Below are 17,478 nucleotides of genomic sequence, written 5' to 3'. Positions count from 1 at the left end.
CGTCTACTGGATTGGCAGCACCCTCAAACAGCAGGACATTAGATCATCTAAAGTCACAATGTGTGAGAACCATGAAAAGCTTCTTTCTGAAGAGGCTCAGCAGATTGTGTCCAGGACATCCTGAGCTTGGGAGGGAGGTGTGACTTACTTTAAGAGAAACATAAAAGGAAACCTACTTGAGGACAGAATATACCCATCACTGGAAGCCGGTAAACACACTTTATTTTTGAAAATCCAACAATTGACAGTAGCTTCACTGGGACAAAGTATTGGCAGCAGGGTAGGGCAATTCTTCACACTGTGACACTCTAACAGTGACACTTTCTAGCCCGGTATGTGTGCATGTACTATTTTGAATTTAAAACCACAACTCAGGTTTTAAAGAATGTAAGTTCTTAAAAATGGCATCCTCATAGAAAAGTTCTTTTAGATAAATTTCAACCTGTACACATAGCACACCATGAAAGTACCATACAAAAGCACAAGTTTAGGCACTTTATCAAAGAAAACCACTGTAGATGAAGTCCACTCCTATGAAAGATTCTGTTGGTCCCTCACCAGCTTTATAGCTGTTGGTCTATGCAGAACATGAGCCCTCAGCTGAAGCAACCTTCTTTCCTTGCATCCACCTCTATAACCACAGGAAGACTGGGAGACAAAAGATCCCCTGAACTGATGAGGATGCAAGCCATGTGAAATGACTCTTAGGACTTCTGGATGGCACTCTCTCATGAATCTGCAAGTTCTGCATAATGGGTTTGCTGTCCAGTTCCTGGGTGTTCGGCACTGCACATATGGCACATTTATCTTCACTCACTGAACAGTCAATGCCTGCTTCAGTCAAGCCAATGGTTCTCAAGGCTTGTCTGACTTGAGCTTGTAACACAGAGACACAACAGGCCATGGGACCACAGCAGGTGCAGTGAAGAGGGAGTGGTATTCGGGGCTGTCAAGGACTCACGAGATGTAAGAGGCACAAAACATCTACCAAATTTCCAAGTCAGGTGATGCTACAATAGCATGGCTTGCCAGTCCACTACCAATCACAAATCCTGCCTTCACATGTGAAGCCTTTTATACAGTACCTGTGACACTGACCGGATGGTCACACACAGACCCTTTCTAGAGGACATGAGAATGTCATTTGCTATGCAGTTTCCTGCACCCACCTGCCCCACCAGTCTGCAAGGGGCTATCTGGTCCTGCCTACCCAACGGGAAGCTTGCCAACTGCTAGAGGTCTTCTCTTCGGCTCCCAGCTCTATTGTCTTCCTTGGAAGCCCGTGGTTTGGAGTCTCCCTTCTTCTTTTTATCTTTATCTGGCTTTGTTTTGTTTTTCTCCTTGCTTCCCCCTCCTTTGCCAGGGTACATCTGACCCTCTAGAGTGACTTCAGCACACCTGTCTTGATTGACCAAAAAGTCCTTGACCTCCCAGGCATAGCTCCCATCCCGGAGCATGAAGATAGCACGGTCTGATCCCACGATGAACCTAGGAGAAACCATCAGTTAACAATGCAAAGTAAGGTGTCTGGGGTTAAAGAAGACTGGGGGGCCTACGTTTCAATTCCACTTAAATACAGATCACCACTGTTCTACCTTGGACTAAGTGGCTACTGACTTTAATGTTCACTGAGCTCTAAACAAGCATCCTGCTTAGATCAAGACAGAACAGATGCTTGATGGTCCTGAAGCATACGTAAGTGATGCTGTCAAGAGATTCTAAAAGACAAACTTCTTAGGGAGCTGCAAAGGACACGGGTGTGCTGCAGAAGAAAGAAATTCCCAAATTCTGAAATGTCACTTCCATCTATGTTTTTTTGTTGTTTATTTGTTTCCTGGTAAATGGTCTCATATAGCCCAGGATGACTTCATAAGGATGATCTTGAACTTCAGATCTTCCTGACGTCACCTCCCAACTGCTGAGATTACAAGTATATGCCACTCACTGTGCCCAGACATTTTTTAGTTTCTGAAGTCTCAAATTGGTTTTGCTGGACAAAAGGCTTTTGATGAAGCAGCTATAAGCCACTGGCATGGAGCAGGTCCTACAAGACTCCTCCTCAAGGGTCCACAAAGGTACCCGGGAAGCAGACAGAAATCCTAGCCACCAAAGTTAGAAACAGGCAGCTCAGCATATCCTCATACATTAGTGCCCAGGAAGAAGAAGGCAGAGCATGGGTCTGGGTGACACATAAAAACAGGCCTAGAAGGCACGATGCTCTGAGCACACCACATCTGCTTTCTTCAGCAGCACACCATCAGAGAGCAGTCATCACCAGGAGATCCGATCAAGTTACAGCATGATGCTGACCTGTGCATTCTTAGCAACTCCTTCGGTTCTTTCGTATCACTTCCTTACTTCCTCAATTAAGATACCTGAAGACTTGGAATTTTGAAAATACTGTTAAATAGAAAAAGTAGGCTCTTAAGAAAAAAAAAGGAACCTCAGTTGGGTGGGCAGGGTGCTAAGGGTGGAAAGGACAGATATAGGAGGGAGTAGAGATAAAAAATATACTGTATAAAATATATATAAAGTAGAATCTTTCACATTTTAAGATTTCAAAATTTAAGATCATATGGTCTTTGAAAACAGACTTGTTCCCATTTGTTATTTATTAACCACCTGTTACAACCATGTGTCAACACAGCTACACCATAAAGTGTGGAGCTGTAACTCATGTATCCTTCAAAGAAACTAAGCACTACAATTTTTATTCTGATGAGGCAAAAGTTAAAGAGATAAAGACAAACCAAATTCCCAAGGCAAAAGAAAATATTAAAACAAATGTACTGATTTTGGCCAATAAACAAGTAAACCAATGTTTCAAGAAAAAAAAATGAAATAAAAGAATTCTCAGACAGAAAAGGTCCAGGGCCCCTGGGAAGACTACTGAAAAAGACATCCTGCTTCAGCCACAGAAAAATCCCAGCACACATCCAGGTGAGGTGACACGAAGCTATAATCCCAGTGCTAAATAGGCCGAGGCAAGAGGATCTCTTCAAGTGTGAGGAGTGAGGCCAGCTGGATTAAATGGCCAGAGCTACAGTTAAAAACCCTATCTTAATCAAATGTAACCCCCCAAGTTCCCACAAAAAATGACCTAGCATAGCTTGGGGTCTTTACCTCTGAACATCATAGTTGGCATTGAACAGGCTACCCTGCCACAGGCTGGTGATTTCCTCTGTCTCCTTCTCAGTGGGGTTCCCTGAGATGGTGACAAACATCATCAGAGTCTTCCCTTTCTTTGTCATTTTCAAGATGCTCTCAGGTTTGCCTGGGTCTAGCTTTGAGAAGTCGATAGGTGCCGAGGGTCTCTTGTGTTCTGGAAGGTCTCCTTCTTCTATGTCATCATCTTTCTGTCGGGAGAGAGGGAGTACTGATCTGTCATCACAGATACTCGCTGTACTCGGAACAGGCTCTGCCCAGGATGTCAGAAGCAGGGACACACCACCAAGCTACTACACAAACTAAACATCCAAGGATATCCCACTTTATAATACTTAGGGTTCTGGTGTCACATAGGTTTCTATAACGTTTTTATTATCAATTTAGATTACAAAAACAGCCACATTCTGGTGTGGTTACAGATGCTACCTAGCAATGAAAATCAAATACACATACAACAGATCTCAATACAGATATAATGACTGAGGTCTGTACTCAGTGATTCCCAGTGATCAAGGAGAAAGATGGACAGTTCAAGGTCAAAGTAGACAATTTAGCAAGATCTTACCTACATGCTGGGGACATGGCTTAGTAATAAAGTAAGCACATGCCAAACATGTATGAAGCCTTGAGGTAAATTTCCAACACTACTAAGACAACTTTCTTTTTTCAAAATAACAGATGACAGGCATAAAAGAAAGATGCAGAATCCTACTGAGTCACAGTATCAAGAACAGGCCAAACTAATGTATGGTGACAGGAATTAGAGTACTGAGTGCTTCTGGGAGGATATGAGATGGATGTGACTGAGAAAGAACATGAAGGAGCCTTCTGGTGTGATGGTCTGAAATCCCAGGACTCACTCAGCTCTGCATTTCAATCAAGTGTAGGTTATCAGTGACAGAGTGCATTTCTAGCAACATAGGGTCCTGGGTCCTTGTTCCCAGCAGAGCAAAACAAATGCCTCATGTTGCATCCTGAAAACCAACAATTCACTGCATGCAAATGTTCAGCCTCAGGTGTCAGGCCTCTTCGATGTAATGATGTGTCGAACAATTCTGAGAACACCTTCTGTAAAGTCTAGGAAGGAGCAAAGGTGTGACTAAGGGTGATTAAAGCAGATTCCTCACTTGGGCGAAGATGAAAACATGGAAGTAGAAAGAGAGCACCTTGTGGATGCAGACTGGAATGGTAGGCAGATTGATTTGACAAGTACCTTGATGAGTGGATAGGTAAAAATATTAAGACATATGTTTCTTGAAAAAAAAAAAAAAAGCCTAATCATTACTGAATGGAAAACAAAAGTAAAGCCTTAAATATCTTTTTGCCTCAGAAAGAATTGCTCACATAGCATGTCAGAATGACATGGACACCAACCTGAAGCAGTTCAGAGGCCAAATCTGGAATATTATGAACATCAAAATGATAGTGAGGATTTATAATCCCAAATTCACACCGACATAAAGAAAAAAGAATTATCAGTAGAATATTAATAAATAGCTAACACATAGAATAACTAGTAAAATAAGTAATAAATGGAAAGAATCTACACAACAGACAAACAAATAAAAATTCCCCAAAGGAGCTGGTAAGTTGGCTCGGGAGAGCAAGGTGCTTGCCTTGGCACACATGATGGCCTGAGTTTAATCCCCAGGGCCCACATGGTAGAAGTAGAGAAATAACCACCTATACCTAACTTGTTCTCTGACCTTCACATGCATGCTGAGGCACACACATAGGCACAGGAATCTCTACTAGACCAAATTCACAAGCTTATGTATATTAAATGTTAATCTGTTGGTCTCTGCTATTCCACCCAGTACCCAGGTCTCTAAGGCTCTTCTAGAATACTCTCCTGTCCTGTCTAAAAATCAAACCTCCTCCCTGCAGCCTTCTGACATTCCCACACAACACTTTATAAGATCCAACATTTTTGTTTCTGTTTACTATGGTTATTTTCTATCCACTTGTTCTGACAGATATCTTGCTCATTTCTGCAAACTCCTCTTCCTCAGGGTCTGAGCATTGCCCATGGCTAGGCTTCTCACAGGGTAAGGTTCTCACTTTGGCGGATTAAGAGACATTATTTACTAGAGTCCAAAAAGACAGTTTGAAATTGAGAGGAGAATGGGGGATTCAGTCATACCCACTCAAATCTACTCTAAATTTTCCTTTCAGACTAGTTTGAAATTTACTATGTAGCCCAGATTTAACTAAGGCTAGCCTCCACCCCTAATGTTTAAAGAGCTGGAATTACAACCATTCACTACCATGGCCCCACTACTCCACTGCTTCTGTTGGGTACAGATATCATGAAAACAGAAGTCCCCCACCACCACCTTTTCAAGTCAAATCCAGCAGGTGGATATTTTAAACTTATGCCCTTCCAACAATATAGAGCTACCCACAAGTTAAAACAGCACTGGAAACAAACCCTGAAAGTTCTCTTGCAGAATGAGACAACCTGCCCAACACTACACAGTGAGATCAGCTGTGCAAATCAAATATGACAGTACAATCAAGGGCTGCAGTGTACTGTTGATCAGAATTGCCCCTTAGAACCTCTTGCACACTCCAAATGCAACCAAGTAACAGATCGGAATTTGACCTCTCACAAAAAAAGTCCACTACTCCCATGAATGAAAAACCAGAGTTCTATGAGATGCCTTAGCTCCCTCTACCAGTAAAATAAATCCACCCACGAAATAACAAAAGTCCTAGCAGGAACATAGTTCGAAAGAAGCCAGAAACCCTCTAATTTGTAAAGATCTCTATCAAAGCTTTAAAATAAAAGTTGAGAGACCACCTTCACAACCCATTCACTCAAGAACAGGAGGGGAAAGGAAGGAAAGCTCTTCGGGAGTTCTTGCTCCCTGTTTGTGGTTCACTGACCACCAAGATCAATGTAGAAACCACCAGGTCACAGCAAGGAAAGTAGGGCTTGACTGGTGAGAGTCCAAGTACTGACTGGAGTGGCTGAGGAGCCACGGTAGTGGAGGACACTGGGCGAGAGGCCTGGGTCGTGGTGGAATGGACACGAGGGAGGCAAACGGGTACTGAAGACAGTCAACAAAGACCCTGAGCACGGGGCAGAGAGAGGGGAAAGTCAGAAGGTCAAAAGACCCAGAGGGTAAGGGTTTTTAAAAGGGATCTGTATGGGGAGATGCTCAGGAGAATGAGGGAGACACGGACCTCCCATTGCTCCAGAAGTCGCGCCATGTCCGCATCGTTGTAATCGCGGATGTCCTTCTTTTTCCGTGGAGGTGGGGTGGCCTCGCCGGGAGTGTCGGCCGCATAGACTTCAGGAGGAGGGAGCAACAGAAGGTCTGAGGCACACAGAAAGAGGAGAACCGCGAGCAGCCAGCTGGAGGCGGCCATGTTAGCTGCCTTGCGTAACGGACTGCCCAGCGTAACTCACGCTGAGCCTGCGCAGACAGCGTGCGGAGTCCCGGCGCCAGGGCCACGCCCCCACCCAGCTCGGGCTTTCCAATCCGGTCCTTAGCGTATTCTGCACAGAACTAAACCCAGTATTCGACCACGTCCCACCCTCGCGGACTCAGATCCCAATGGCTCCGCCTCCCAGGCGTCCGTAGCCTACCACACCCCGCCTCGTCCTAGTTCCTTCAGTCCCGACCTAATATGGTAGCTCCGCCTCCTTCTCTTGGCTCCGCCCCACAACTGCCTTTCTCTCGGGGCTCCCAACCTCCGGCTCCTTCCCATCCACGAGCCTTTCACCACTTGACTCCGCCTCTCAGCTACGATCTGCTGGCTCCGCCCCTAGGGTACCGCCTCCTCACCAGATTCGGCTCTATAGCCCTAGGACCTCACCTGGCTGGGCACCAAGGGTTCCTCCCCTTACTAGGCTCCGCCCTGCGAGCCTTTGGCCGGGCCAAGCAATAAACCCTTGTTGGTTGGGCTGGACTGTGCTTCCCCCCCACACTACTTTGGGGTTTTGTTAGAAGTCATCCCTCTTGTCTCTCACTCACTAGTCAGGTCTGAAAGTTCCCTCGGGGCCTGCATAAACTGACAAACAGTCCTCTAGCCTATGAAATGAATGAGAATGGAAGAGACACAAACTGCTTTGAGTCTGAGGCCCTTTTCAGGGTGTGGACATTCAGCCACCTCCCTAATAATTTCCCGTGAGAACAAACGACCAGCTAAAAAGCTAAGGATAGCCAGGGCAAATTTCCTAGAAGGCTGTAAATATAGGATCTACTATTATTCTGCTCCACAGATGATTTTCGACCCACCAGTCTTTCAAATATCACTGCCAATTAAACTTTTAAAAACCATTTGATAACCATTTTTATTGTTTAAAATAGTTCCAGGCTCTTCTGATTTTCATCTACCACCGTGGCTCTAATCTACACAGGACGAAAGTCACCCTAATTTTGTTTTCTGTTTTACAAGATTTTGACCACTACACTTTTCAGAAATAAAATACTTGGGGTCAGAGTTTCCTAAGCTTTAAGTGGCAGATCTGATTTCTTTAAAATTTCAGATTATATCATAAAACATGAAACCTTGGGTATAGTTAAAAAATATTCGAATAATACAGTTTAAGTACTGACCTCAAAGTGTACAATTCATTTCTGTATTTACAAATGTGAAAGTATCTCAAGAATGGCTTTCAATGTCTACATCAGCATACTGTATTAATTACTAAGCATACTGGGGTTCTTGAAAGCATCCTGGGGTTCTTGAGTGCTTCATCCCTTTACTGTTGTATAGTTTTTGGGTTTGTGTGTGTGTGTGTGTGTGTGTGTGTGTGTGTGTGTGTGTGTGTGTTGATTGGTTTTTCAAGACTGGGTTTTCCTGGCTAACATGGATCTCACTCTGTAGACCAAGCTTACCTAACTCAGACATTTGCCTGGCTCTGCCTCCCAAGTGCTGGATTGAAGGTGTGTGCTACCACAACCAGTATATAGTATTCTTCAGTAATATACCAGTGTTTTTGTTTTCTCACTCAGGGTCACTCCTTTCTCACTCACAATTTCTCCTGTCTCTTTCTGTTCTTTGGATGGATATTATTAAGGTAAGTCTTCTTATGACTGATACTTCTTTAGCAGAAATAGGTGGGAATGGAGCATTAGAGTGTTCTGGGTTATCCAGAGTTCTTTCTCATATGGCCCTGTCACACAGGTCTGGAGTTTCCATCCTCAAGGTCATCAAAATTTCCAGGATGGCCATTGGTACTCCAGCCATCAGACGACATTCTAATCAAAGGAAATGGAAAACAAACCAAACTGAAGGGAGAGTTCGTTGTTTATAAAAAAGATAAAGGGGGGGAAGGGTATGTTCTATGGGGGTGTGGTGAGGTGTGGGGGAGCATACCTGACTGTTGCTAGGTAAGTGTGGGGTGGAACTTAGGATGCTAACAGAGAGCATCCTATTCTGGAGTTGTGGACAGCATTTCTAGTCTCAGAGCTACCTCTCTGAGAGGGACTGGGGAGTACTCATTCAGTTGTATTTGCTATCACCTCAAATAAATGTAGGCTTGCTGTGAAGGGAAAAGCATAAAGTGGAGGTTAAGAAAAGACTAATTGGGCTGGAGAGATGGCTCAGAGGTTAAGAGCACTGACTGCTCTTCCTGAGTTCAAATCCCAGCAACCACATGTGGCCCACAACCATTTGTAATAAGATCTGATGCCCTCTTCTGGTGTGTCTGAAGACAGCGACAGTGTACTTATATATAATAAATAAATCTTTAAAAAAAGTTTTAAGGAAGAGCTAACTAGCACTATGTGCCTTTTTGGCTTTCACTCGAAGGTCAAATGCAGTGTGCATTTATTCCCACAGTAGTAAAGTGGCTGATTTTTTTTTCCATATTCTTGCATGGATATGAACAATCACAAAGACATTTTCTGTTGACATTGTGCAGAAACAACTCATAAGGAAAAAAGAAGAGGAACTTTTTTTTCTTTTCTGAAATCATAGGGGAAATGTCATGAGCCTTCTCCCAGGGGCACATTGCTCCACCCAGTGGCTTGGAGCTCTGTCCCGGCACAGTCATGCTAAAAAACACGCACAGCTGTGGCAGATCATGTGCTCCACAGGGTGGGGTCATCCTGGTCATTCATTCTGCCAACTGCCAAGGTAAGTTTTTTTTTTAAAGCTGTTTTTCTTGACCCAAAATATTTAGCTACAGAAAAAATATAATTTTTAAGTATTGTACCACAATTATTAAAACAAGTCAGAATCCCAGGGCTACCGACTGTCATCTGAGGAGGAAACACATCTGGCTCCTACTCTGTTGGTCTGAAAACATCTGCAGCAACTACATTTTCAACATTTGATACATTAAGTGTATTTTGGTGTTTTGTATCCCTGAAGGACCTTATTTACCTAAGGATTTATTGTTAGGCAGGTGAGACCTGACAGAAAGGTGAACCTGATGTCCTTGGTTTTATCCAGGAGGGTTTGCAGTAACAGAGGGGCTAAGCCGTTTACAGTATATTCTACAGATTCTAGGTCAGGAGGTAAAGGGACCATCATGACATGGTAAATGTTTGCTCTTATTTCTTCTGCATGTATGAGAGAGCGTGAGTGTGTGTGTGTGTGTGTGTGTGTGTGTGTGTGTGTGTGTGTAATATTCATGTGAAGGCCAGAGGTTAACATCTAGTGTCTCCCACCATTGATTTCCACTTAATACAATGAAGCAGGTTATTTCTTTAAACTTTGAGTTTACCATTTCTACTAATCTGGCTAACTAGTTTACTACAGAAATGCCCTATTCTGTCTCCTTGAGGGCTGGCCCACCCAGCTTTATGTAGATTCAAGACATACAAATTTTGGTCCCCAAGCTTGCTCAGCAAGTGCTTTATCCACCGAGCCATCTCTCCAGATCCTGACCCTGTATTTGTTTTTGTCTTGAAATCATTCAACTGTGCTCAAATGCATGGTATAGCCATGGGACGGAAATATGGACCCAGGAACCCAGGACACTTTCTTCCCTGGTGTCTTTCTTCTACCATGGCATCAGTGAAACTTACAACACAGTAACACCAGTAGCCATATAGAAAATAGTTTCAAAGTGTAGAGCCAGAGAAACTCAGATGGCCCTGGAATCTGAACCAGGTCTGAGGCAGTGCAGTATAGCACTGGAGAAGAGGGGCCGGACGTAAAACTGTGCTTAGTGCCTAAATGAGGGGCCAGGCTCTGGGTTAAACACTCATCCAACGTGCATCCTAAGTTTAATGAGAATATGAGCCTGGGTTCATGCTGGCCTATGTTCTCCACAGCTAAGGAGTGAGAGCAACACCTTCTAGCACTACGTGAAATCTTGGATGAACCATAACCAAAACATCTGAGAACCTGAATGTCACCAGTGAGGCCTAGGACCTGGTAGGTGCCAAACATTAACTCTTTGGGGATCAAACTGTAGAAAGGCCTGACAAATGGATGACGCTATTAACCCTGGCTGCTGACTGTGCAAGGCACTCAAATGTGGAGGGGAGTCGATACTGCCTCTCGTCATCACAGGTTAACGGAACTGTGGAGGGAGCTAGGCCAGTAGTCCCAAACACATGGCAATGGTCTCAACCAGGTTCTGCGGCCGGCACAGTGAAAACGAGGGACAGACGTGCCCAAGTCTGTCTAAAGTTCCAGAGAAGCTCTGTGTGAGGCAGCAACCGCCTGAGTTAATCTCTAAGTACTGACCACCAGGTATCCTGGGCAGGAATGATTAGTGTTAGCTGCCTACGGTCCCTAAATCCCGAGATTCATCTTTTTTCCCCACTGGCCAGTAGATATGCTATGAAAATTACTAGCCTGTGCAAGCAGCCTTGCCACGGTCCCAGTGAGGGTTATAGCACAGTAACATAGAATACCCTGAGAAACAATTGGAGGGAACCTCCACTCTCTTAGATACTAAAAGCTGAATGCTCAGACATCCATGCCAAGGCCGTCACTGGGCCTGTGCACAGCTTCCTTGCTCACGACAGAAGCAACAGAGGTGAGAAACTGAAGGTGAAAGTCTTGTCCCAAGTGTGTTACTAGACAGGATCACGAAGTGCCAGGGGGCTAGAGAATACATCGAGTAAGGGGTGTGGTCCATTCCATGGTGATTCTGCACCCTAGCCAGTAAGGGTTTCTTCTGTATCAACTGTCATGGAAAAAAAGGGGGGGGGGGATGAGACTGCATTCAGTTGTAAATCGTTCTTCTCCAGGAGAGGTGTTAGTTGTAGTTAGGTTAGGTCTCATCTAGCCCAGTTTTGCTTAGCTCCTTACATGGCTGGCAGAGGATCTCGAACTCCTCCTCATCCTGCTGCCTCTATCTCCCAAGTGCTAGCGTATGACACCAAGACTGATAAAGAATGAGAATAAACCATGATGTCTGCAGATGTGTAAGAAAGATCACCTGAGATTGCTGTCCACCTGTAAGCACAAACATAAAACCAAGAAACACGGGTCTAAAGATAAGATATGGCCAAGACTGCTCCCTACCAGCCACTGGGTGGCACTGTATACCACAGACAGCTTGGTTGCTAGTCCACAAATTCTGGGGGTGTACCATGAAACTTTAGTATGAATGTCCAAAGTACATGCAGTGAATATTATCTACCATAAAAAGGACATTCTGATACATTATAGCACCGATTAACCTCAATGACATTATGCTTAATTTAAAAAAAGACAGGCACAAAAGAACAGAGTACTTCAAATAATCAAGTTCATGGATAAAGTTGGTGATGGCCAGACTAGGAGAATGGAGAGATGATAGCATTTCACAGGTAGAGGGCCAGGGAAGGTGAAACTTTTCTGATGGTGGACGGTGCTGGGCAGTCATCCCTCTCACCATGCATCCCTAACCCCCCACCCATCTAGCCCTTACAGCAAGGTTAGGGAATCTTAGATTTGGTTTCCACTGCTTTGGCTTGCAAATTTCCCTAGCACTGATCAAAATGCGTTAAGTCTGCCAAACTTGACCAAAAGGCGTTGTATGCAGTACTCGACATCCTGTCCATTTCGTCCTGTGTTCTCACTGAACAAACAGTAAACGGGAGCACTTGTCTGTGGTGAACCTGCCCTTCCTGGACTCTAATCTTCATAGGCAGAGGCTGCCTATTACAATCTATTACATAAGCTCAGTGCCTTGAACAAGGGCTGGCACAGGGTAGATAGGCAGTGTGTGAGCTGCAAGGGAACAACGGCAGGAGAAAAAAAAAGAACCTGGAAAGATCAGTTTAGGAAAAGTAGCATTATCTGAAAAAAAAATGAAGCCTTGGTGGCAGGCACCTTTGCTGGCCCCTCTCTTAGGCTCTTAGAGTGAAGGAAACTATTCTTTAGGACTAACTGCTATTCCTGGGTTACCATGGAAAGAGACTGATCTGCTTTTCCCTTAGAAAAATACAAAGGAGTGACCCTACAGAATCGCTTCTTGTTAAGAGAGCCATTGGTTTTACTGGCTTCAGTTTGCAGAGACAATTGGTTTGCCTAGAATCTGGGGTGACTATCTTTATCTGTTGCTCCTCGTTAACTAATATGAATAATTTGTCTCGTATTTCATTCTCTAAGCTACCGGGGTTTGGACAATCGATTTGAGGTCATCCAACTTATAAAATAGCACTTATAACTGGCTTAAAACTGTAGACATGGAGGTCCTAGGAAGAGACAGAATAAACACTTCTATGGGCTGAGCACGCTAGTCTCTGATAGGCACCAGCAGAACACTTAAGTGCGGTGAGAGGAGAGTGCTTTGATAGGAGGAGGACCTGGTGTTCCAGGACTTTCTTCCGGACAAGTCCTACACAAAGAAAGGGGGTGGCTGTGGCCAGTGGGGGTGGGGACCTCCTCTTCTAACCATCTGCTGTGGTCAGGAGCTTAGGGAGTCACTTAATCTACCTGGCCACAGGGCCCTCGGGGCTCAGGCCTACAATCACAACTACTTGAGATGCTAAGGGAGGAGGATTGAAAAGTTCAAAGCCGATCTGCACGATTTAATCAGTTAAATTAATAAATAAAAGAGTAACACTAGCTCTAGGTCCTGGGTTTAATCCCTAGTTACAGGGCGGGGAGCCATCTGGGCTACCAGTTTCCCAGCCTGTAACCCAAGAGATAACAGTGTTTACCTCAAGAGACAGGCTCTTTACTTAACAATAGCTGCTATTATTCCATTATATAGATGGAGTCAGGAAAGGGCGAACTGCAGATCAAGGCACATACTAATTCTAACCTGCTGGAACCGAGGTCACCAGACTCTAGCAGACTTGGAGAGAGAACTTTCCCAAGGTCACACAACTCCTAAACGGATAGGGGGGAAACCGACCACAGGAAGGGTCTATCTCTGTGCCCCACTAGCTGTGGGGACTCTTAAGCGTGACTAACGCTCCTTTTCACTGCTTCACGGAAACCCACCCACAGGAGAGGGTCGAACACAACAAAGGGCGGAGGAGGACTGGCAAAAGCCATCGAATCTCATGACTGGAATCCGGAGGGGTTGGAGGGGGCGAGAACCAGGGACTAGTGAGTGGCCTCCTCCCCAAGCAAGCAAAACAGATCACCTTTTACACTAGCTCCCTTGGCGGGGAGAAAGCACCGAGTCCCGGGGCAGGCTGAGAGCTTACGTAAGGCCACTCGCGGCTGCGCCCCAGTGTCCCCAGGGTATGCGCAGCGCTGGGCGCGGAGCGAGGGCGGGCCTTCCCCACCACACAAGCTTCCTAGCCTCTCCGGATACAGGGACCACCGGCCCCAGGGCCGCAGCGTCGGGGCAGGGCGCGGCGTCCTCCCACGGCCCCCAGCTTCCCGGGGGAGGAGCAGCGCATCGCGCAAGCATCCGGGATCGGCGGAGGGGGCGGGAGGAAGGGCGAGAGGAGGAAGCGGGATTTAAACGAAAGGCGGTGACGCCACACAAAAGATTTCTATAGGCTCCGGGGAGGTTACGGCCGAGGTGGCGGCGGCGAGCCGGGGGCGAGGCGGACGCGAGGAGGCGAAAGCCGCAGCCGCGCGCGGGCAGGCGGGTGTCCCCTGGCCTGCGGTCTCCGCCCTTCCTTTCAGTTGCTCGGAGGTCGCTCGGAAGTTGCTGGTTGACAAACATGGCAGGAGTCCGGGCCCGGGTCGGCCTCCGCGACGCCAAGCTCACCTCCTGAGCCGACCACCCCGGGGCGTTGGGTGCACGGGGCCCGCGGGCTCTGCGGGGAAACAGATGGGATCTCCACGACAGCCGGTCGCGGGTCGCAGGCCATTTAGGCGGGGAGGGCGTGCCGCCGGGGCGCTGGGCCGCGCACTCTGAACCTCCAGGCGGGAAGGCGCGGCCGCCCAGCACCCTGCGTTGCAGCCTCCCGCCCGACTGACTCCGCGCGGCCGCCACAGAGCCAGCCACGCCCTCGGCCCTGTGGCCGCCCAGCGCCCCAAGAGCCGGAGCAGGAGATGCGGCCGCGAGCCGCCGGGCGTCAGCTCCGGCCGCCGTCGCCAGCCCATACGGTCTGGCCGGGTCGCCGCCCCTGAAGCCCACGTGCGCTGCCGAGCCCGATCGCCGCAGCGTAGCGGCTGACAGCAAAGCCTGCCGGGGCCGCCGCCCGCGCTCCTCTAGGAGCAGAGGATTTTGATTTCAAAGGAAGGAAGGAAGGAAGGACAACTCCCAGCCTCCCCGTCCCGCCCTCTCCGCTCCGGCGGCCCGGCCGGCCATGCCCAGGAAGGTGGCGACAGCGGGGCAGCGGGGACTTTTCTGGTAGGCTCGTGAAGAGGGGCGCGGACTAGGTGTCTGCCGTGCCCCGGCTCAGTTCCCGAGAGCTACACAGCACCCCAAAGGGCTTACCGCGGGGCTTGGGCCCGCCCCGCGACGCCCGGCCACCGGCCGCCGCCACCCGGATCTCCGTGCCCGCCGCGGTGGGTGGCATGATGGTGCGCAGAAGGCAGCGCGGCCCTGGCCAGCTGAGTCGCGGCGGCGGTGGTAGCGGGCTCCCCAGCGGCATGCCAGTGCCCCCTGGGCGCGATGGCTAGCGGCAGCGCCGGGAAGCCCACTGGCGAGGCGGCTTCTCCGGCTCCTGGGAGCGCCGTCGGCGGGGCCAGCTCGCAGCCGCGGAAGAGGCTGGTGTCAATCTGTGATCACTGCAAGGGCAAGATGCAGCTGGTGGCCGACCTGCTGCTGCTGTCTAGCGAGGCGCGGCCGGTGCTCTTCGAAGGCCCCGCCTCCCCTGGCGCTGGTGCGGAGTCTTTCGAGCAGTGCCGGGACACCATCATCGCGCGCACCAAGGGGCTGTCCATCTTAACCCACGACGTGCAGAGCCAGCTCAACATGGGCCGCTTCGGAGAGGCAGGGGACAGTCTTGTGGAACTGGGCGACTTGGTGGTGTCGCTGACCGAATGTTCCGCACATGCGGCCTACCTGGCAGCCGTTGCCACACCGGGCGCTCAACCTGCACAGCCAGGCCTTGTGGACCGCTACCGCGTGACACGCTGCCGCCACGAGGTGGAGCAGGGCTGTGCTGTGCTGCGAGCCACCCCGCTGGCAGACATGACCCCACAGCTGCTGTTGGAGGTGTCGCAGGGTCTGTCTCGAAACCTCAAGTTCCTGACGGATGCGTGTGCCCTGGCCAGTGACAAGTCACGGGACCGCTTCTCCCGAGAGCAGTTCAAGCTGGGCGTCAAGTGCATGAGCACCAGTGCATCTGCGCTGTTAGCATGCGTGCGCGAAGTGAAGGCGGCACCCAGCGAGCTGGCCCGCAGCCGTTGCGCGCTCTTCAGTGGGCCCTTGGTGCAGGCCGTGAGCGCTTTGGTGGGCTTTGCCACCGAGCCTCAGTTCCTGGGTCGCGCAGCTGCTGTGAGCACTGAGGGCAAGGCGGTGCAGACCGCCATCCTGGGAGGTGCCATGAGTGTGGTGTCGGCCTGTGTGCTCTTGACCCAGTGCCTCAGGGATCTGGCGCAGCACCCAGATGGGAGCGCCAAGATGTCGGACCACAGGGAGAGGCTGAGGAACTCGGCCTGTGCCGTGTCTGAAGGCTGCACCCTGCTATCTCAGGCTTTAAGGGAAAGGTCTTCACCCAGGACTTTACCGCCAGTGAATTCCAATTCTGTGAATTAGCACTCCCCCGACACCCCCACCCCCATCCCAGCCCCTATACCCATTTTCCACCCCAGGCTAAAGGAAGACACTTAACTCCTCCCCTCCATTTATACCAAAGAAACCATAGGTGACCCCCCTCCCCCATGTTAATGCTCAAGAGGAATTTTCCAGAAGGTAGGGCCATGCGTTCAACATGTTCACAGAGGGCCCAGGTGTCTGCCAGCCCCCTATAGGGACTCAGACACAGAGGTAGTGTGCTGGCTGCAGGATTACCCCGACACACTCCAGCCCCTCAACTCATTTACCAGTTGGGCAGGAAAGAGGTCATGGGTTCGTTTCTTTCTTCTTTTTAATTAAATGAAAGGTTACCTCATTTTCACTCCTTTAGACATGGATGTAGCTACCTTTTTATATGTCGTTATTTTTGTTGAATTAGAGTATACATGGTGTGAAAAGAGTATGACTTGGCCAAATGATTTGCAAGTGGGGGGAAAGCTACTGTGAGCGTGTGTTTTATTTTTTAAATTACACTATAGAGTGATTTTTTCCCCCAATGTCAAGTTTTTACCCTGCATGTACTGGAGTATTTATTTCATCTATTAAATCGTTATGTTTCTCAGATGGCTTTTTGCAATTACTGTATTTTTTGATAACAGTGCATTCCGCCTGTCATCGGTGGGGAAGAAGGTTTACTTTAGTCGGCAAGTGAATCCCTGGTGCTTAACCTTTTCCAGTTTTCCCTCAAGTATTATATCTCTTAGCATCCTTGCATCCTAGAAAAACATGTATGTGATCTATTTTAAAAGGCAGGCAATAGGTGTCTGTACCATGCGGTGCTTGGGGGAGGGCCGTTTGCAGGGTCTAGTTTTTCGGGAAGTAATCTAGCTGTCTTTGTCCTCTGTCCATCTCTTTCTCTCATTTGTATTAGGCTTGTCATTTTCAAATTAGAGTACCCCATAGTACTGTGTGAGACGCTGCCTCACCAGCTCACAGCACTTTGCCTGGGACTTGACGGCACTGCCCAACTCTGAGATCTCTCTGGCTTTATAGAAGGGTCAAGGCAGTTTGATAGAGGAGGGTAGCTTCTGGAGAGCGCTAACAAAGTTCCAGAGCATCATTGCCAGTGGAGGGCTTGTTTTTATGGCCCTGATTCAAGTGGTTGGTTGTGTATTGAAAGAATATTTTGTTGACTGATCTTATGTCGAGGGAGTTTGGCTTTTCTGCAGATACATAAAGGAATTGGGGATGGGCTTTTTAAGGGTGTTTATGATTTGCTGAAGACACTTGGGTAGGTTTTTTTTTTTTTTTAT

General features: G+C 48.1%; 2 protein-coding genes across 2 annotated transcripts; one reads left to right on the top strand and one right to left on the bottom strand.

Annotated features, from left to right (window-relative positions):
• Positions 1-205: 205 nt before the first annotated feature.
• MESD (mesoderm development LRP chaperone) lies at positions 206-6,683 on the bottom strand. Its single transcript, XM_080913858.1, has 3 exons — positions 6,358-6,683; positions 3,124-3,356; positions 206-1,488 (listed from the first exon to the last, which is right to left on the bottom strand). Exons 1-3 carry the CDS (start codon positions 6,541-6,543, stop codon positions 1,233-1,235), a joined length of 675 nt encoding a protein of 224 aa, XP_080769984.1. The 5' UTR covers positions 6,544-6,683; the 3' UTR covers positions 206-1,232.
• Positions 6,684-14,165: 7,482 nt separating this feature from the next.
• Positions 14,166-16,789, top strand: TLNRD1 (talin rod domain containing 1). The gene has a single exon (XM_080913857.1). It carries the CDS (start codon positions 15,098-15,100, stop codon positions 16,184-16,186), a length of 1,089 nt encoding a protein of 362 aa, XP_080769983.1. The 5' UTR covers positions 14,166-15,097; the 3' UTR covers positions 16,187-16,789.
• Positions 16,790-17,478: the final 689 nt, after the last annotated feature.

This window comes from Micromys minutus, assembly GCF_963924665.1.
Source record: "Micromys minutus genome assembly, chromosome: 3".
In the NCBI taxonomy this organism is placed as follows: Eukaryota; Metazoa; Chordata; class Mammalia; order Rodentia; family Muridae; genus Micromys; species Micromys minutus.
Note: the sequence above shows the minus strand (reverse complement) of the source record. Positions and strands in the feature narration are given on the sequence as shown.